General features: G+C 40.1%; 1 protein-coding gene across 3 annotated transcripts in view; it reads right to left on the bottom strand.

Moving 5' to 3' along the window:
- TRAPPC9 (trafficking protein particle complex subunit 9) overlaps nucleotides 1-22017 on the bottom strand; it is a 427530-nt gene that overhangs the window by 6931 nt on the left and 398582 nt on the right. For all 3 annotated transcript variants that reach the window (XM_054167202.1, XM_054167204.1, XM_054167203.1), the window contains one exon: nucleotides 4676-4899. In XM_054167202.1, coding sequence (XP_054023177.1) covers nucleotides 4676-4899 — 224 coding nt within the window. The remainder of the gene's footprint in view (nucleotides 1-4675; nucleotides 4900-22017) is intronic.

The raw sequence follows: 22017 nt of genomic DNA, 5'->3' as shown, positions 1-22017 counted from the left end.
TGAAAGGAAAGGCACAGCTCTCCCTCCCCCACTAAGAAGAAGTAAGGGAAAAAACCACAACTGGCCCAGACGGTGAAAGCAGAATACTGTATGTGAAAGGGGATGCTGTATTTACAAAAACAATGCTCAGCAGGGAATTTATGTACACAAATATACAACATTTACAAACATTTAGCCAGAGTGCCCCTTCCTTAAAGGCACAGCCTCAAATGGTCACACTTGGGAAAGTAAGTTTACCTTTCTAGTGGGGCTGCCTACAAACATTCTAGAAGACCACAAGCACATTAGGAGCAGTCAGCTCAACCCAACTGCACAGGACTAATTTTGAGACTAAATCACCTACGTTCAAGTATCTTTCTGCACACTAGGTATCCAAGCTCCTACTATCATAAGACAACAACTAGTCAATGCAGCCAGGTGAGGAAAGGCAGAATGGTCTACCTAATCCAGTCTATAAAGTGAGGATACAGTTGTATAAACATAGGCACCTTGTGACATTTGGGATGACCAAAACTGAGACACTGACTAAAACTGAAGCACTGAGACATCTACACAGGACTGGTAAGATTTATAGGATAACCTACAGGATATCTGACAGTAGGTAGAGGCCAGGTGGGATACCTAAATGATGGTAGACACCTGCTTGTAGGGAACTGAATCTTATCCCAGTTCTACTGGCTGCACACTACATCTCCATTGACTAGTGAGAGCGTCAAAATCCATAGCAACACCTACTCATTCAGTTCTCTCAGTCTGGAACTGAATCCATCCAAATGCCTGTTCACATCTGAGCCAGCTGTTCAGCATAAGCATTCATCCAATCATATGTAGAATAAGGTAAAATATCCCCTAAACTTCAACCCTGATGAGTTTCTCTCCATTGCCTGTGAAAGGAGCTCAGGGTGACTTGTTCAGATGTGTAGGCAAGTCAGATGTTTCCTTCTGTATCTGACAGTACACACCATCCCACGGATTGCAATGCATGATGTAGATAATCTATGAGAAACACAGAGATCACACTCTAGTGCCTGATCCAGACCAAATCTGTATTGTCATCTTCTAGGATCATTGCCTTCATACATGCTGATATATTGTGCCAATCTGGGATGCAGTTGAATACTTGATTCTGTCGAATTGTGAAAACCAGAGATGGGAAGCTGCTACCTCAGAAAAAAAGGGGGAGGAAAAAAAAAAAGACTGAAGAATCAAGAAAATAATGCCCACATTACTCCTCTGTTCTACTGAGATAGAAAGAAAAAATTAAGTTTCTAGCTCCATCCTAATCCTTCCCTGATTCAGGCTACCATGTGGGACTGTGATTGCTTAGAACTAATTACTACTTATTTATACTGCTGTAGTACTTAGGGAGCTCAGTGGGAGATTATGGCTAGTGCCAGCTACTGTTCACTGCCCCAAAGAGTTTACAGTGTGAGTAAAACAGTGCCAAGAAAACTAATTTGTTCCAGATGGGCCACAGAGGACCTGCCAGAAGTGAGCAAATGTTCATCATAGCTTCTGAGCTGATTCAAAATGACCATTCAAAATGACCAATGAATTTCTCTTCATCTCCCACTACCAGTCACGTGAGTTAGTGAATGATAACACACACAGGAAAAAAAACTGCTTGACAATAGTGATGGCAAAAGCAGGATAACACAGGAAGATGACCAACTGGTAGGTAGCGAAATCTCCATGGAGGGATTTTGTTTGTTTTAATTTGGTAAGAAGTAACTCTCTCTGATGAACTAGTCAAAAATATCATAACCTATTGGCAAGAACTAAGAATTTTTAATGATATGGCCAGCACTAAACTTCAGGCTTTGAACTGTGGTAAAAAATAAATCAATACAATGCATTTTAATGGGTGGGGGTTCACCATGTTATCTCTTATGTCAAAACACTGCACTGCACAAAAATGTCTGCTATCTAAATGATAACTGATGGTGTCACCTTTTCTGTTAAATGCAGATATAGGAAAGCAAGGATAATCAAATTAGAAGTTTTGCTTACAATAAAGATTTTACTTAATTTAAAATGCATGGAACTGCATTGAACTGAAGAAAGAGCAGAAAAAGGCAAATAAGTACTCATGATGCTACCTCCAAGACAGATCCTCTAACCTGGACTTCAAGCCACAAGAAAGAAAAATACAAAATTGTATGACTTTTACCCTTTAAACAATTTATATTCATACCATGAGGCAGCAAGTGCATGCTGAAAATCCCTGTATGTATCCTGTCTTCAAGATAGCAGCAAAGAACTGATTTGAAACTTTTTCATCTGGAAACAAAAAGTAATTGTGATTTGCTGAGCATCAGGCTCAATATGAAACCACATTTATGAATGCAGAGGGCACTTGTGGTTTGTTTGTTTTTACTGCTGAGAAATCACATTCAGTTGCCCACCAATAATGTTGTAGTTTCTGCATCAGCATAAAAACAGACCAGATTTTCAGGGCCTAAGAAGGGGCCTTCAGGGCCTTCTCTTGTTGTAACATCTGGTGCTTCCATTTGCCTTTGACCATACACTAGCTTTCCATCGTTCCTCCCACCCAGCTCAGCAGCACAATAAATCATGCTACCACCTCCTTGCCAGTGTCAGTGTAAACTCAGCCCATTTAACCTAAACTGCTGACAAATGCAGGTTTTGCTAAACTGGCCAACTTTACCCAAACCCAAATTTTCACACCATCTCTCCTGCTGGATCTGTTGGGGGAGATGGAAGAATCTCCCTGTACAGGGGCAGAAACAAGCACTGGGAGATGACAGACATGTTTATAAAAATAATGGGCATATGTTTAATAGCTTCAACTGAGCAGCACTGAATTACACCAGCAGGGAAGCTGGTCCAGTATCTTAGCTTATACATATAAAAAAGAGAAATTCTGAATCTCAGCTTACCCAAGCATGAGCTTCTTCAGATTCTTAACCAGCACTTGTCTGAGTTTCTGACAAACTCAGAGCATGAACACAATTCTGAGTATGTTCATTCCTCCCTGAAGCCTCAAATGCACAAACCAGCACTTTGTTCTTGTCTCCAAAACAAGTCCAGCTTTCTCAGACCTTTTTTCCCACTATGGAACTAGTTATTATGGGGGATGAAAGGGCCTCTGACAGCATTAGATTTAATTGAACTGTTTGAAGACTTTTATTCCATGATCAGGGTTCTATGCCTCAGAAAAATATGACTAAGCATGTTTTCCAGGAGTCTGTGTAGGACATGTATCAGTACTATATACCACAAAACCTAACACTTCTTGTCTAAGAGTTGACATTTTCTTCATTTCACCTTTTGAATGAAAAGGAGTACAAGCAGCAGAAAACAACTCTATTTTTAACTTCTGGGGGACTGTGTTTACAGGAGAAATGTCACAATATTGAACAACGGGGCAAAAGCAGGGACCGCAGCGTACGAGAAGGCTGCTTGGGCAGACACAAGAGAGATGACCTCCTGACTTTTTGCCCCATAGGAGACTCAATCAGAAGGTAAGAATACATTATGCTGACATCTCCCTTTTCCCTCATTAGCCTTGAAGGTCAGGGCCTTTGGCAGCTAGGCATCCAAACACTGCCACTCTGATTAAAAGAATCTACATTGTCAGAAAGAGAGCCACAGAAAACCACCTCTTAATTATTTCTGTTGACATATTTAAATTATTCACCTAAGAATACAGTTAGCCACGACTAAAATTGAAGTTGATGGTTTATTCCATGCTCACTGGCCTTTGGAAATGTTTTCTTCCCATAATACATAACTGAAAAATACACATAGTGTCCATCCCTACGGTTAACTTTTAATTCTCTCTTATTAAGGTTCACTTATATTTTCCCCTCTGACAGGTACTTTTCATTACCAATCCGAACAGCTGACCTAAGCAAAGGTCCTAAGCACTATCCCAAACACTTTCTTCTTCATGTTTATTTTATAAGTTACCAGAAACACTGCTTATTCTGCATTCTGTGTGTTTTCCATTCCTGTTTTTTCACTGTTTTGGGTTTTGGGGGAAGGATGTGGGAGAGAGTAGTTTTGTCTTTATTTTCAGTCTCTTGCTTTAGAAACAAAAAAGCTCCCAGACATGAATTTCCTAAAGAAGAAATTGAGAGGAAAATAAAAATCTCAGTTGTCCTAAAAAGGGACTCCTTTATCTAATTTTAAGCATGATTTCTACTTTTTGTTATGTTTTTATAAGAGTATGCAAAGTGATAAGGAAATGAACCAGCTCATCAGACTGGTCATTAATGTTTAGCATTTTCTTTTTGCAGTCTGTTGCATTTCTTGAGGACCTGAGTAAAACTGATTTGCATAGCTCTGTGACTCAGCCTGAGGAATATTTCTTATGGACTAAAGAGGAAAAAGTTACTTAAAATCTATTGCAGTAGGTTGCACTGGGTGGCTCAGGGGACTGGCAAAATGGTATTAAACATTTTATCTAGGTTACTTACTCACATTTAGTCAGCTCTGGAGTGACCAGAAGTGGTTCTGTGATTCACTAGTGGTTTCCATGAAAGGAAATGACAGTCTTAAACTGTTTGTTTCAGAGAGATGATTCTATGTCCCCAAAGCTAGCAGCACCTTTACCAATAGCTGCCATAATCATGATGCTTTCCAAAAATTAATCTGCCTTAACAAACAGCACATAATCCCCAATTGTGATACATCTGATAGAAAGACTTACTGAGTCGATGTAGAAGGTGTTAGATCCCACAAAGGTGATAGCATCTTGCAGCTCATAGTTATGCACCCCATTTTGGTAGTCCTGGTAAGGTGTCACGGTGAGAGCAAAGGGGCCCACGCTGTGCTTGCTCCAGTTGGTCAGCTTCACCTCCAATGGAATTGGATCTCCTACTTTGCAGTTCACCACAATATCACAGTCACAAAGCTTGCCATCAACGAGGATATCTGCAAATGAAGAAAACAGTTCCACATTGTGTTGTTTAGAAGCTGTATGAATCTTGATTAGAAAGTTAACAAAACAAGCACCCGCAATGAGCCCAAAGAATGCATGTCAGTTAACCTTAGAAAAGAAACCCCGATGCTGTAGAGCTTTGCAGGGTAGTGTTGCAAGGAAATTACTTTCAGAAAACAGCTCAATGAAGGTCTGATAACTGGCCACAACTGTTGAAAAAGCTATGGAAAGAACCAGCTATGTTCTATCCACAGCCACCAGAAGAACCAGGTGAAAGAAAATACAAACAGAAACAATCCATACAAATCTTAGGTAGATAGATCCGGGGCTGGATGCCCATGTTCACATGTTACAGCCACAATAAATCCTCCAGTATGGAGGTGACCTTTTGGAGCAGGACAGACACCACCAGAATGTGCAATGTAATACATATATTAAAGTCCAGATTTTAAGGAAAAAAAGGATTTTAAAATTATACAGCACTACTACAAGCTAGTTCACCCTGTGTGCTTTAATTCATTCTGGAACTCCCATTTTTAACTTTCTACTTTTCTTCCCCTTACTAGGAGAGCAGAAAATATAAAGCCTCTAAATTGGTTACTGCTGGGACAATGACAGCCAGAGTAATGTGTCCACTAACCTTGCCCATTTGCTTATACAGAACCAAAATGCTTCATTACCAACACACTATGAAATTGCTGGTCCAATTCCCCACTCCAAAAGGGTTCCCAGTGGTGCAGTATACTGTATTTTTCAGATGAGGCTTATCTCCAATGCACTGTTAATACAGGAACATTTCTATTTCACTATGGGTTCACATTCAGAGATAAGGGAAAGCCCTGGGCACCTGTAAGCAAGCATCCTCTGTGTGAATACCTGTCCCCACAATCTCATATGCCCGTAAGGCACTTCAATCACTCCAGTTCCTCCTCAGTCACTTGCCTTACAACATACAGCACATTATTCCTCTGCTAAAAGCATTGGATTTACATTAGTAATACCCCCTCTTTATGCTTCAGGAGCTTTCACAGAAAACAAAAAAAATAATCAAAATAATTCCCCTTTTTTTTTTCTTTTCTTTTTGTTGTTGTTGTTGCTTTAGACAAAAAGCTACAAAATGATGCATGTTCTCAGGATGCCCTTTAGCCTGACAAACTGAACAAGCCTTAGCACAGCAACTGGGTTAAAAGAAAACATAAAATAAAAAAGGCTAACACCAAAGAAGAAAGACATTCAGAAAGGTAGACTTATTCCAGAGTTTGCTGAGCTGCCCAGATCAAAACCCCTCCATGGCCAAAGATGCCCAAATGCAGCAGCAAGTCCCAGATACAAGAGGCTTGGCAGAGGGAGAACAAAGCAACTCTGCAGTGCCCAAGCTGCAGCTACCCAAACCCCAAACCAGTGTCCCAAATGGACTTCTCCTGCCAAAACTTTTCTTCTGAAAGGGCATGCCCAATTTTTGAGAATAGCGCTGGTCAGGCCACACTGGGAGTGCTGTGCCCAGTTCTGGGCTCCTCCCTATTAGAGAGACATGGACATAACTGTGAGGGTGATGAAGCACTGGCACAAGTTGCCCAGAGAGGTTGGGAAGTCTCCATCCTTGGAGGTACTCAAAAGCTGTCTGGCCACAGTCCTCAGCAAACAGCTCTAGGTGGCTCTGCCTGAGCAGCAGGTTGGACCTCCTGAGCTCCCTGCTAACCTCAACCATTCTGTGAATCTATGAAAGGAAGTTATAATCAACACTGCATTTAAGGAAAGGGCTGGAAAACATGTTGGATGCTGGATTTCTTTTGCAATAGCACACTCTAATGTTATAGGTTCTCCTGCCCAACATGATCAAATTGCTTCTTGCAGGATTGCCCTGAGATCACGGAGATGAAGAAGTGGTGATAATGGTGTGCCATTATCTGGGATTAACTGACTTGAATTTTTCAAAACACAAAAACATATGGGTGTGGATAATCTTTATGCTCCCCAGCCTCCTGCCACAGAAGTAAGGTCCACTTGCCTTTTCCAGAATAAATGCATTTTTATAAATTGCTTCCTAATATCTTCATGTGAAAATAGCAAATTCAACCAAAAGGGAAGCAATTAAATCTCATTCAAGCAGATTAACTTACTTTCATACTCCTAAAAAAAAACCCCTCATTCATTTCAAATTGATTTCAGAGCGTCTGTGTGCACACGTGCTTGTGTACGCATGGAGAGATAATTTCCTTCCCTCCCAGCACACCCTTCCCTCCTGCAGTACCGAAGCCAAGGATCTCAATGAGATGTCAGATGAGAAAACACACATGGCTGGCGTGCAAAATACTATGGAAAGAAGTGTTTAAAAACAGCCCCCTTTCATCAGAGGGAACAGCTTGGTTTGACAGGCAGCTTTACTCCCTTCCTGACACAGAAAACATCTCATGGACCATACGGATATGCTTTAATATTTTCATCCATGAACAGAGGAAAAGCCATGTGTACAGGGTCCCATTTCTGCAGATTCAGCTCACTCACGCAGATGGCATATAAAAGCTGAGACTGCTCACACCACTGCTGTGAGAGTGAATCATTATTGGCTTCAGTACACAGGAGCTCTGAATCAGAAGATACAGTTTGCTAGCACAGAAGACAGCAGTGGCTGTATTTCTGTCCTCCAAACATTCAGATACAAGAGAAACAGTACCTCAGAAAATTAGAAAGACCAAGTTTAATAACACCAGCATATATTAAGTACATTAACAAGGTGGAAACATAAGCCCTATCAAGGGCCAAAAAAGCACAAATCTCCTTCTAATTAGAAGTTAAATCCATTCTGAGTACTTTAATAAACCAACAGAATGCTACCTTCCCCACCACCACCACTCTTTATCTCCTTTTCTGATCATTTACCTAAACATGTCCACTATGCTGGCATCCTTGGGTGCCAACTTTGTCCTGCAATGCTTGAAGATACCCTTGAAAAAAAGGAAAGATGTAGTCTTTGCCATGCACCCAACAGCAAGCACAAGGACCACTCTATTTTATCTCTAGCACCTTCTCTAAGTGATCATTGTACCAAGGGAGAAAATGTCGTCCAACACATTTTGGAAGACAAAGTATAAGGATGATTCAAGCCACTGAGAACGGTGATTAGAAAGCTTTGATTTCTCACTGATGGCCTCAGCCAAGCCTTTCAGGATATCTATGAATTAATTTTTTAACTGGAAAAGCTACTTCCATGGGCAAGCTGATAGAAGATGCTTATTGACAGCACAGAAAGTCTGGGAGACCATTATATGAAAATAATACATTGGAATTCTCATAGTGTCTTTCCTTTAGGATCTCAGAACTCTCAGGGAAAGGGAATGAACATTACTAACAGGAAGATAACCACTATTCTGCAAGAAAAACATTTAACATCACCTGCCAGGCGCACTTCTGCCTCTATCACCCCGAGGAGCACCTTGGAGATGAATACCAAACAATATTAACATTTTGTGTTATTTACTCTGCTCATATTATCACACAGTAAGTTATTCTTGCTACTTTGTAAAGTTTCCCTGTGAGCACTCACAACACCTTGGCCCACCTGTACGTCAAGAGTTCTGAGTCCTGACTAATTCCATTTCTGCACCAAACTCCCTATTTTCCAAGGTGAAAGTTTAATTTTGGAAAGCCATGTAAAGACACATTTAATCTCAGCAGAAACACGTATTTCAGCAATGTTTACTCTCCTCACTCAAATTTGGATTGATATTAAAAAACAGGAGGTGATATTAAAAAACAAGGGGAAGGCAGAATATTTGTGCTCATCTTTGCAGCAGGGGATGGAGAAATTTCCATTGGATATTTGCTTTAAAACTGGATGTTGAATTCCCATCTGATGCAGCTGCAATGGCCTCTGCCATTCACTGCAGCTGGCAGCCTGACTCAAAACTGAGCAAACACCCAACAGAGGCATGGTTTTGCACAAACAAGTAGATCAACAACACTCAAGGCAAGAGATGCCCAAAGGAGTAAATACTCCTCAAACAAAAAGTTAAAACAATATTCATGTCCAGAAAACCAAGCCTTGCTCAACAGTGCCGGGATACCTAGGGGAATTTTAGTCAATCAACTATTTTTAATACTATTAAAAATGTTCCAAAATACCAGTCATACTCATCTCAGTCTGTGAACTGGGAGAGCAGTGATCTGAGGAGAGAGGAGCAGCAGCAGCAACGCTGATGTCTCTAGATGATGTTCACCAGGTACATTCATGGAGCAAAGCCAGAAACCAAGAGCCTAAGCCAGCGCTTCTGCAGTGAAAGTGTCACAGAATGATTCAGTTTTCCTGTGTTCACCAATCCTTAAGTGCTGATTAAAATGTCTGCCCAGGACAGCCTTACTTCTAATTACCCTAAAAGAGCAAGGAAAATGCCAGCCATGCCGTCTGGAACAATTTCCTCTTTTTCCTTTTTTCCTGCTGTCTTCTGCAAGAATGTTTGTTCAAGATTTTGCAAAGAACTTGAGAAAGGAAAGAGAATTCCTTTTTTCTTCTTTTTTTTTTTTTCTTTTTCAATAACTAATTTCAAAATAGGTTCAACAATTCTGCCCATTTCTGATCTTACATTATACAGATGCATGAAAGCTCAGAATGGAAAAAAACAGCTTGACTACAGGCAGACTCTATGTACAGGACAAGCTGATCCTGCCTGTCTCCATACAGGCAAGTTCCCTACCCCTCCTTTCATGCTGCATGTCACATCAACAACAGTTTTAGCAGAATGTTATTTGGGGTTCAGTTGGCTGCTTAGACAAGTAGCATGTGGCATTCTCCGGAGATCACAGGCTCCTCGAATTTTCTTGTGCACATCCTCCAGTATGTGAACCTAAACCAGTTTCTCTCATCCCCTCTTCCTGCTTGCTTTCCCTCACATAGACCATTTCCTTTTCATTTTCTAAACCACTCATGCAAATTATTTACACACAGATACAGCATTTGTTCCATTTGTTTGTCCATTACAAGGTCCTGCAGTATTGCCAGAGCTGAATACATCCATACAAAGCATATTTCTATGAATATAAAAACTGTGTTCCCTGTCACTCTCATCATGAAATGCTGAATGGTTATTTAATAACACAAGAGCCTCATCGCTCTTTGCATAAACCCTTCTGTATGTGTTTTGGATCTGCTCCTCACACCAAACCTGAGTTTGGAATAGCATTCTCATGTTCATTCATTGTTATCCTGACACAATACTGAGCCAAAGCCATCCCCTGCATAGTTTCATTGCAGTCAATAGCACAGCACAAAAATATACAGATGTTTGTGAATTGTAACAGGTTCAAATGACATGAATGTCTCACCTTGTCAACCACTGCTAATCCTGCCCTAGAAAGTGCCTTTATACTCAGAGCCTGCTGATTCAAAACCCCTATGGACCTGAAGAGTTCAGCTCCCCTTTAGCTCAAGACCCTTGGAAAGGGATGAATAAAAAAATACAGGAAAAGATACAAGCAAACTAGTGTAGCTTCCTACAAGTACCAACAACCCAAAGACCTTCAGCTAACATAGGGCACACATGTGAAAACAGGAAAGCTGGCAGAATTGGGATGACTGAACATGAACATAGGCTAGTGAAAGAGGCAGTTGCATTCACAAGATCTCTGAGCTGCCTGATTCCTGGCAGACTTCCCATTCCCAAACATTTTACAATTGAATTAAGGACACTTTATTCGCTCCAAAAGCAATTAAAAAGAAAAACACATTTAAAATATAGTTCTAGTAACAATAAGCAATTAGTCTTTGATAATTGTCTGTGTCTTCCTATTTAATCACTCTTTTGCAGTGGCCAGTATGCTGATGACAGATCCCGACTGGTGCCATTATTGTTCTTACCACATTGTTTTGAGTTTGTGTCTGTACTTAACTCTGTGATGACAACAGACTGCGGATGCCGCAGCATCCCTGTAGGACTCACTTGCAAAAGGATTTTTTCAACCTTGTTCATGTGCACTGAATAAACTTTCATCTTCCAAATCAGTATAAAGTTTATGTCCATTTTTAATCTCCAAATCTATCCTTGGCAGACATGTCATCAGCACTCAATTTTAGTGGTACTTGATCTTGGCTATAAACATATATATTTATCATAACCTTCTTCAATGAACTCTAAATACTAGGGCCATGCTAGCTGAAAAGAGAAGCATGAATATAACTGATGCTCTGGGTGTGGCTGCCCTCAACTTAAACCAGCAAAACTAAAGGTACATTAACCACATATTTATTGAGGAAATTAATTGTTCAGTTTAACCTCTCTGGGTTTGGTGGGAGTTATTTTATTTTGTGCATGCTTTCCCTGTGAAATTGCTGGCACGTGAGATGGCAGCTGCTTGTCTCATTTCTCTTCTGGCAGCCCAGATAACCTGTCATTTGGTGGTTTGCCCAATTTGCTATCAAAGTGAAAATCACTTCAGAGTTTGTGATGCTTGTGACCAGTCCCAACCTAAATGCTCAAAGCCAGACTCTTGGAACTTGTCAAATTCTCAACGCTCTGTGTTTTCCAATGAGCCTGAGCTCCTTTTGACTTATTTTAAAATATTCTATGACACATCCCCAACTTGCTTAAATAGTCTCATTTCTGAATGTAGGCCAACCCTTTTTTATCTATTTGTCACAAGAAGGTTTGCAGAAGACTTCTTTTCATTATCTGCTACCCAGTCAGAAGGTCAGGCTGGCATGCAGAGTATGCCTGTGTTCTGAAATCTGATGTTCCCAGGATTTGCATGTTATTTTAGGTTATTGAAAACTTTATGTCTATAGCTCATCTGTGGCAGGACTATTTTGAGATCATTCTTACCCAGACATTTTTTTTGGAAAAAAATAGAAAAAAAGAAAAAACCCACAACTCTATATTCCATTTAAACAAAACTAATCCATACTAGGATATAACACTGTTCTTTGTATACTGGCAGCTTTGTGCAAAGCTGCAGCAGGTCATGAATAATGTGGCTTAACCAACAGCATACTGAAAGAAAATCACCTTATACCTCACAGGTTGCATAATGAGACTTAAAGTTTTCCCCTCCTGCCATTCTGCAGTGATGGATATGAGGCAAACCTTTCCCTCTGCAGATTTATAGGTCTCATACAAACTTTGTGAGAGTTTCTGGCATGTGACTGAAAGGTTTAGGATAAAAAAGGAGTCTGCAGCTATCATACTGTGGTTTGAGAGTCTGTGTGATCTCAAAGCAAGTTTAGTCTAGATCCTACATAGGTTGCAGACCTCCATGGCATATTACCCTCTCTGGAAATCAATTATAAGGACAGTGGTTGTAGCCTGTTTCCTGTGGAGATAGTGCTGAGCTAGCACATAGTCACGAAAGAAGAAATGCTTGCTTTTATGACACAGAACAGCCTAGACACAAGACAAGGCTCCTGCACTCAATTGTGCGCACGCAAAGTCAAACGTTGATTTCACCACGCTAACTTTTCTCTGGATTTTCTACCTCTGGAGTCTTACATAGGTAAGGGATCATATCTACCAAATAACAGGCTTTTTAAATTGCTACTTGAACTAATCCTATGTGCAGTATAATTGTCATATTTGAGGACTGTATGATTAAATATGTGATGCACTGTCTAAAGCAGAAAGAACTCAAATGCAGGTGAGAAGAGAAACGAGAAAGCAAATATTTACATGTCCAGATATACAGAGACACAGGGGCAGGGTGCTTTAAGCAAAAGGAAAAAAAAAATAAAAAAGACAATGATACCAATTATTCAAAGGAAAATGATGGCTGCATGACCCATTTTCTATGCTTGTCTTAAAAAGGAACCATGAAATATTGTCTGAGATGTCTGGGCCATAAGAACTTTTGTGTCCTTGTGGAGCAGCCAAAGCCTCATCCAGGGTAATATATAACAGCCTATTAACAAGCAGGTAGATGATTTACCACATGTCAGTAACTATGTAAATACAAGCAGTAGGACACTGGGCCTCATGAGCCTCCATTACCCCCACCATGATTGAAACGCAATGAGCTGAGCCAAATGATAGATATTAAACAACTCCAGGTACAAACTGGAGTGCTGTATCACAGCACTTCGTGTACAGGGAGGAGTGACGTGGTTACTAGACTACCTGTGACTAATGTCTACAGAGCAGAGTTGCTGAAAAGCAGAGGTACACATTAAAACAGTTATATTCTTAATGAAGTTTCTTTGATTGTGACTGACAGCATATTTCAGTCTGAAAAGTCCCAGTTGGTTTACATACCAGTGGATTGAGTTAAATTTTCACTATTTTCTCTATTTATGATTAGTCTGCTCTGCCACATTTGCATTAAGACGTGAGACAGTAGTCCAGGTAGATGTCACTTGGAAACTGCCAAGCTCTGCTATGGTGATACTTCTTTATTCTGATTGCATCCTTCTTCTGCATCTAGGCCTGTCCCAAAATCTCATTTGAACTGCATTTAATAGATCTCATGACACAAATCCATATTTTTCCTTGTCAGATACGGTATGAACACACAACAATCAAAATTTCTGAAAACAAGAAATCTCTAATCCTAGAGCAATCAACCCAAACAACTTTTGGCGTCTCTCTGAGATCTTTCTGTTAATAATTCACTACTTGCTAAAACTGAACATGCTCAAGACCTAGCTCCTGCATTTTTCATGAAGCCCTTTCCTTTCCATACCTGTCTTAATTTCAGAAATAAGATCAGGCTCTTTCCTGACAATCTTGGTTTTCTCTTTGACTTGATCTCCTCCCATGACTCACACCCTTAGTCTGTGATTAAATCCTGATGTCACTTTCTACAAAACTTTTTCAAATTTGACCTTTTCCTCTGCCTACACTGCCAAACCCTTGTCTAAGAACTAATTGGATTATAAGCCTTAACAATTAAAATCTCTTCATCACTATTTTTGACACCTCCAAACTAGTTCCCTTCTATTGTACTGAAGACCTTGATTCTGTAGGTCTGTAACCTGGTTATGCACACATGACACCATGCACAGACTTCACTCCCAGCTTGTCTACTTTCTAGCTATAGCAATGGAGTTCAGACCAGGCTAACTCTCTACATCCTGAGTCAACTTTTCCTGTGCGTGCTGAAACCTGAGGCCACACAGCAATACCCACAGAAACATGTTGATTGCTAGAGAGGTGGCAAGTTGTGCTCACTGCTACAACTTGTGTGCAAAACTGCTTCACTCCTATTACTCTGTTACAGTATTTTCCCCATTCCTCTTTCCTCCTAACATTTTTGTTTCCACACAACATATATACTTCTATAGCATACATATATATATACACCCCTACATACGTGTGTGTGTGTATATATATCTATCTATTTTATATATATATATAAAATATGAGACTATAAGCTCTTAGTGAAAACAATATTCATGTTCCCAAGAGCTTACCAGAAGAACTTGCATGGCTAGAACTACGACATGTTTTCCTGGGATGTCCAGCCAGAACTGCTGAAGAATTAGAAACAATAAAAGAAATTACCTTAAATAAATTAAAAACATCTAAATCTGTGTATCTCAAATTTGAAGGCTATCTGGTGAGGCAAGGAACTAAGCATTGTACCAGGTTTCCAACTGGAGACACTGAGACATTTTAGGAGGGAGTTAACCTGTACTGTGATGAGCAGTCTGCAGTTTTCACTGAGCAGAAATGAATGAATGCATAAGCTACCCACTAGAACTGACAGAGGAAGGTGACTTCCGAAGATAGAGAAGGACATCTTAATTGTAAACCATCAAAATCGCAGCGCTGGCTCACTGAGGTGCCAACTCCTTGCAAGAATAATTCTTACACTCAACTGATGGTAAAGGCTGAGAATTTATAGGATTCAGGGAAAGATGGGATAAAAAGAATTCTAACCATAAGGAAAAATAAACTGAAATAAAAATAATGCTATTGAGAATTCTTTGATTAAAGAAATTAACTAAGAGCCTAGAAATCTTTTCTTTCCCAACACTGCATTTTGAATGGCTGAAGATATCAGATATCAGCCTGGTAAAGTGCAGAGAGAATGAAAACTTTGTGTCTAAATAGGACTACAAATTGAGGAGGTGGGGGGGAGGTGGAAAGAAACACTGAGTTTAGCTAGAGAGAGTAAAACTAAATCCTCTCCATATACAAGACTGCAAGACATGCCTTGGGCTTCATCTGTGAAGTGATGCAAAGCATTCCTGAAAATCCATCTCCTTACAGTTGGCCATGTGGGTGGCAAAACCCTTCCTCACTCAAACTCTGCAACTGTACTCCAGCCCACTGAGACACTGAAAAATGAGCAATGAGCAGGTGTCAAATTTGGTCCTTTTATCTTCAGCTTTTAAAAGACAGATACAGTTATCTGTAAATCAGTGATCGCAGCGGCTGATTAGGTCTCTTTTCTAAGAATTATTTTCACAAGGCTCTGTGCAGAGGCCAGAGCTATCAGCCCATCTACAGAAACAGTATTGTGTCTGCTCTACCTTCCAGAGACCCACAGACACATAAGCAGAGAAAAGAAATTAGTGGCTCCTCACCCTCCATGGCAGGCAAAGCAACACTGCATCACCTGACAAGCTCTCACTGATGCAATCTTTCAATGGTTTATGTATTTTAAGATTACATGTGCATGTTTAGTACACATCAGTGCAATGCCTACAAGACATGAAAAGAGGTTGTAAAGCATAAAAGTGCACAAAGTCAAAGAACTGAAGTCACAAGGATTCAAAATTCAACTCATGGAAAGATTTTATAGCTTCCTTAGTTGCACCTCTGAAGTCATGTAACATTTTGTATGTATACACGTGAAGTGATACTGTCTGCACCTTGCTCCTACAAAACACCAACAAAAAATCCTCCCAAACTCCATCACCTCTGTACCTGGGAGGGAATGCTCTTGAACATGTAAATCACGTTGTGATCATGATGATTACATTAAGAACCGAGAAGAGTCTCAACAAAGATAAGATCATCCTGATGTGTCATCTCCGGCCACTGAGACAGCAGCTGCACGGGGCACTGGTGGACAGTGGATTGCAAAGCAGAGCAGAGGCTGCTCAGTGCTGACCCCTGCAAGCACACGGGAAAGACTCCCTGGAATTCACCCCTGGAAGCCACATATGCATTGTAAATGTGGGCCAGGTGGAGCTACAAACACTATAAAAGCCCTGAGTGACGCTATCTTACTGGGGGGAACATTGCCCAGGACATCTCAGGCTGGAGGTAGCAGTCCAGGAATGTCTCCCCCTAACCCCCATCAAAGAAAGACCGTGCAGTGGTAAATATCTCTCCTGCTCGCTCTTTCTCCATTCTCTCTCATTCTCTCTTTCTCTCCCTTTTCTTTCCTTCTCTGTTTGGTTTGCTCCATTCTCCCTCTCTTCAATAAATAGTCTCATCTTGATATATGACCTCATTTGTGTCTTAATTGGGAATGTGTCTTCAATGGGAATGTTCAAAAGAACCACATCTCCTTCCCACTTTCTGGATCGAGACAACCTGCAGGGACTACATTTTTAATGTTATAAAAATCCATGGATTTACATTACCTAGGGATCTGGCAAAAGGTATTTCAAGGAGTTTTGTAAAATAATAAAATAAAGACCAAAACCACTGCTTTCAACTGATGCAAGAAATGAAGCTAGGCAGTTCATGGCAAACACCAGCTTTCCTTGCAGCCTTAATACAAAGACTAAGGGTACATGTTGCCTTTGTTGCCACCCCAGGCTCAGAATTTCTGCCAAAGCAATAGTCCTGGGAAAGCAGCATTAAAAAATGTCTCTTGATGCCATCTACACCATTACTGCTGTTTGGACAAGTACAGCCTCCAAACTGGGAATATGGGATACACCCCTTAGTGCTAACTTAAAACCCTTCCATCCAAACCAAGAGAGGTTTCATATATATCATCACTATGTAAACCAGGAGAGAAGAGTGTCCCGATCCTTTCACAAAGTACAAGATTTTAGGGCAAGGGAACTTTTTTCCCCTGAAATTTTCAGGTCTCACTCAAGAGTTTGGGCCATACTTTTCCAGAAATATTTTTGAAGTAAGAGAGTGAAGTAAGGCTCAAGTTGGCTGGAATGTATCTAAAGTAATACATGATGAAAAGCGTTCCCAAGAGTATTTGTGATTTCAGCAATTACAGGGCACTGGAAGTTAACCACTCTATTACGTGGTTTGTCTTTCCAGCATTAATTTGTGAAAAAGTCTATCTTTTACACACTTGCAAACCAAACAAAAGAACAAATTAAAAGAACTAAGCACACAAACTGGGCAATAGAGCATAACAGCCCAATGCTGCCAGCAATCCTTATTCACATTGCATTACATGAACTGACCCAGAATTAACTATGGCTGCCCTCTCCTGGAAGAACTCTCTAAAACAAATGAAGTTCTCTCTCATGCATTTCCATTAATGGCATTAGCATGCTTAGTGGGAAGACCATAGGAGAGCATGAGAACTGAATAAACAGCTATGAGCAAGCAGTATCAGACAACAGTAGAACTGAACTGCTTTTCCATAGAGGTCCTGAATAAATGTTATATTCCCACTTGCAAATCAGGCTGAGCTCACTCAGAGAACATCAAACTATGTGGTTCCTGGCTTAAAGTTTCAGAACCAATGTCCAGCGTCAGGATGGGAGTAAGAAGAAAACAACTTGCAGTCAGTTCCTAGAAGATCTTCAGAAACCTGACTGTGAGCTCTAGAAAACCTTATCTGGGAATCTTAGTTCCTTTGACTTTCACTAATCAAACACTTGCAATGTGAGCTCATGTGCTCTAATACTCAGAGCTGGCACCAGGCTCAGCAGATCATAAACCATAATGTCTGTTGCATTTGTCTCTTGAGATCAACCTCAGTGCACCATGCACTGCATGAAAAGAGGCAAAATGTCTGGCCTTGAATAATCAGTTTGTCACCAGTGAAATCTCCATGCATGCAAGAAGCCCTTTCAGATGCCACATTCAATTTGCCTCTGTAAAAAGTATCTGTAATAGAAAGCAGATGCTCCACAAGGAGTTTGCCAGCTGTTGAAGTGATATGCAGATGTTGAGCACATTGAACTCTGAATGCTCAACCTTTCAGTACAAATTGAATTCACTCCCTTTCTTAAAAGTGCATTTGGTTACCATAAAATGCAGTAAGGTAACACTACTCTTAGGTTTAATACACAAGGACAGAATCAACAAACCCACAAAACAAACCACTGAGAAATGATAGAAAAATAGTGGAAAATTTTCTTTGACAGAAAAGATCCATTTCAGTTGTCTTTAATGACCTGAATCATACAAAACCCAACCCATCTCTCTTCTTTAAGATCTAGTGTAGATTAATGCCATTATCTTCTCTAAAATGTAGGATAAAAAAATTAATAGAACTGTGAATTACTTAAAAACCAAGCAAGCATGAATGAGTATTACTTAAGTATTTGTCTAAGAAAATAATCCAGCATATGCTACAGTATTATTATTAATACTATCTGCCACATACTATTATTAACAATAATCAGAAAATCAACTTCTTGAAGGGGGACACTAGCCAGAACTGAATGTTCTCTCATATCCCAGAACAACTACCAGTGAAAACCAATGGGAGATCTATTGGCATTATTTTTAACCTCTCAAAAGCATTCGGCAGAATAGATTGGTGTCTTCACCATCCCACAGCACCTCATTAAATGAGTGAGATAATCAAGTGTATTCTGATAATGAGAAAACAGAGGACTGAGAATGAGGAAAAAACTTAACAGAGCAGACAACCTCTTTCCAAACTAGGAATATGTGTGTGGTTCATAAAATGCAAATTGTAGATTGCTGAACAAAATATAAACTGTATTTACGTCTTCTGCAAGTAAACAGCAATTAACCTGGGTATAAATTCATGGGGATACTTTCTGACAGGGATCCATGGGGATAATTTCTATCCTGCCTACAGTGTGACAGTCTAGAAAGGAAGTATCTTATAGAATTGTAGTATCATTTAGGTTAGGAAAGACCTTGAAGATCATCAAGTCCAACCATTAACCCAGCATTGCAAAGTCCACCATTAAACCATGTCCCTAAGCAACACATCTACACATCTTTTAAATATTTTAAGGCACAGTGACTCAACTACTTCCCTGGGCAGCCCGTTTCAATGCTTGGCAACCCCAACAATAAATCTAAATATTTTAAAGAAATTATGGCAAAACCACTTTGGAAAGTCCATGTGAGATCAGCAGGAGTCTCATTTTCTTGCAGTCCACTGAAATATTTATACAAATATTGGTTCTGTGATTTGATTTGCCTGCTAATAACACTGAGCAAGAATTTACTTCACCTAGACTTATCATCCTATCAAAACAGTTCCTGTATGAGAATATGCATTGTCTGGATCTGAGGACTGTAATATTCTCTTGGACCATTTGCAAGCACAGCTCTATTACTTGGCTGTAGTATGAATTGCCATCAAAGCCAACAAACATCCTTTCCCTGACTGCCCACTTGCTGAGCCCTGGGCAGAATAAAAATCTGAGACTGACTTTATTGATTGCCATGGAAAACCACCTGCCATCTTTGGCTCTGACAGTTAAGCAGTTTCTGCTAGGCAGTCACATGAATGGCCTTTCTGTTGAGATTTCCAAGGGAGAACAATACAGCCATTAATTAATAAAATCGCTCAAGTCTGTCTGCAGGTTTTTTATCCCAATAAGCAGAGCTGATATGATGATCATGACATCTCATGTCACCATACTGCCTGCAGAAAGATACACAGCAAAGCAGATAACAGTGATTATATGAAACAAGTCCTAATACTTCTGAAGCTGTTATTACTCAAGTTAGGGGGACACAAAAATGCCTTCCTTCCCTAAAGGCCAAAAATTTGATTACTTTTCTGGTTGGTGTGTCTTACATTGATCTACTTTACTTTCACTTTACCTTGCTAGCACCCAAATGGATGCCTCAGAAAATGTTCCTTACTCAAAGCTGGTAGCATGCACCTAACACACCACAAATCAATCAGCACTACACAATACACAGTTAGTGAGCTCAGAGGCGAAGAGGCAGAAGAGCTTAACACAAGTGACAAAATAGCCTGGCTTTAGTTTCTGGGCCATTATTCCAGTCATATTAAACTCTCTTTGGATCCTGTTCCCAACCTTCTATTCACCATTGAACAAAAGAAAAAAAGTTGCTACTTCTGATGGTCCTTAAAGCTGTGGTCCCGTTCCAATCCACGACCACGGCTTTGTTCTTCCTCACACTCTGCCCTGCCACCAAAGTTGGTCTCAAATGTTCTTTTCTCTCTAGCCTTCTCTTAAAATGTCAGTTATACCTGTGATGGCCTCTCCACATGAGATCTACTAGGTAACAATGTGACCTTGCTTACCACAACAGTTCCAGCACACCACTTCTGGGGACATTAGCAGAAGATAATGGCTTGCGAGGCTACCAGAAGAAATTACCACTATTTCCTTTTACTGGACATTGCATACACTTTCATAGGAAAATTTTCCCAGACCACCTTTCTCCAGGCCTGCAGACTGAGCATTTTGCTGCTCACTTGTTGCACCTGCCTCAACTTCACAGGGGCAGCAGAGATACCTGTTGTATGTACATGCAGGGCTGACAGTCACTAGTGCTCAGATCCCACCACATTTTATTTATCATAATAGAAGTTCCCACTAAGAATCAAACTCAGTGCTCCAGAAAGACGTATTTCTTAAATTAACTATCAAGATTCACTGTTATCATATTATTGATACCATCATAGCCACTCAAGGATAAGATGTTTTATTCTGCATTATGCACTTTTTGTCTCAAGAAGTTTATTAACAATGTAAACAACAAGTCTTATTAGTTCTTTGGGTGTCAAGGCAGAGAATAATCATAGCAGTTGTCTCCCCAGCAGGTAGAGATGGAATAAAAACAGAGCTCTGATGGCTCCTTGGCTCCATTGAAAAAGCCACTGATATCTTCTGCAGTACAGCCTTCAGATAATCCTGTACACAAACACAGTATCCTTTCCTCACCATAAATTCTTTCCAGTCTCACTGAAGGAGCTGGATAAAGCAAAAGATGAGAAATGGTCAAAACTTAGATTAAAAAGTAACCTCCAGCTGCAAGTAAGCCTATGATTGCTCCACGGAGGGTAATTCTTCTACTTTATCCAGTCTAGCTGCAACTTCAAAATGCTAAGACTTTCACCATATTCTGTATGAAGTACCTCCACAGTTCAACAGATCTCAAAGACAAAGCTCCTTAAGTCTCAGTTGAAATGTTCTCATCTTCATTTGGTCCATTACTCTTAGTTATAGCCTATAGCCTAGCCTCAAAATAAATCCACTCCCACATGGTACCGGCATCAGAGCCAGCACAATCAGAGCAGCTAAAAATGGAGAAGGCCTATTAGATTACTGGACGTGTCCCTGAATACAGGACATCTTAAATTAATCTGATATTAAGAGTGATTTACACCGAAGGGCCAAGAAGAATCTCACCTATCCTCTTTAACAATATGTCTCAAAATGCTCATACAGCAGTACCTGAAGGTGTTATTTCTCAAAAGTCAACTTCTTTTTTGTAAGAAAATGATGCACTTTCTCTTACAGCAAACATCTCCAGTGTGAAGACCCTGGACAGGCCGTCAGTAAAGTTATCTGTCAAGCCTATACCTTCTTGAAACTGAGTGCAAAGGGAAATATTGCTGTGCCTGTCTGCAGTCAGGTAGAACTGCTGCATCCAACCTCATCTGAGCTGCAGTTTCAACAAACACACATGGGAATGCAGTACTGGAAGAATATTTGATTGTGTTTGTTTACCAACAGTGTTGATGCTAAGCAGCCTTGCCTGGCCAAAAAAAAAACAAAAAAAAGAAAAAGAAAAAAAAGAAAGAAAGGAAAAACAGGGGGAAAACCACACTGAAATCTAATTTTTAACAACACTGCAACCCTGGTAGGAACTGCATTACAAGAAACATCATTTCAGGGTCTCAGAAGACAGATGATCTAAACGAAGGAGCAATACATCAAAATCTCAAATCTGTAACTCTTGTGAAAGCCATTTTAGAGAGACCATAAACTTAAATACATATTCCAAAAGACAGACCACGCAGCATGACTGTGAAAACCAGTGGCTCCATTTCAGTTAGATTTTGTTTTA

This window comes from Dryobates pubescens, chromosome 14 (genome assembly GCF_014839835.1).
Source record: "Dryobates pubescens isolate bDryPub1 chromosome 14, bDryPub1.pri, whole genome shotgun sequence".
NCBI classification, from domain to species: domain Eukaryota; kingdom Metazoa; phylum Chordata; class Aves; order Piciformes; family Picidae; genus Dryobates; species Dryobates pubescens.
This window is presented reverse-complemented; position numbering and strand designations above follow the sequence as displayed.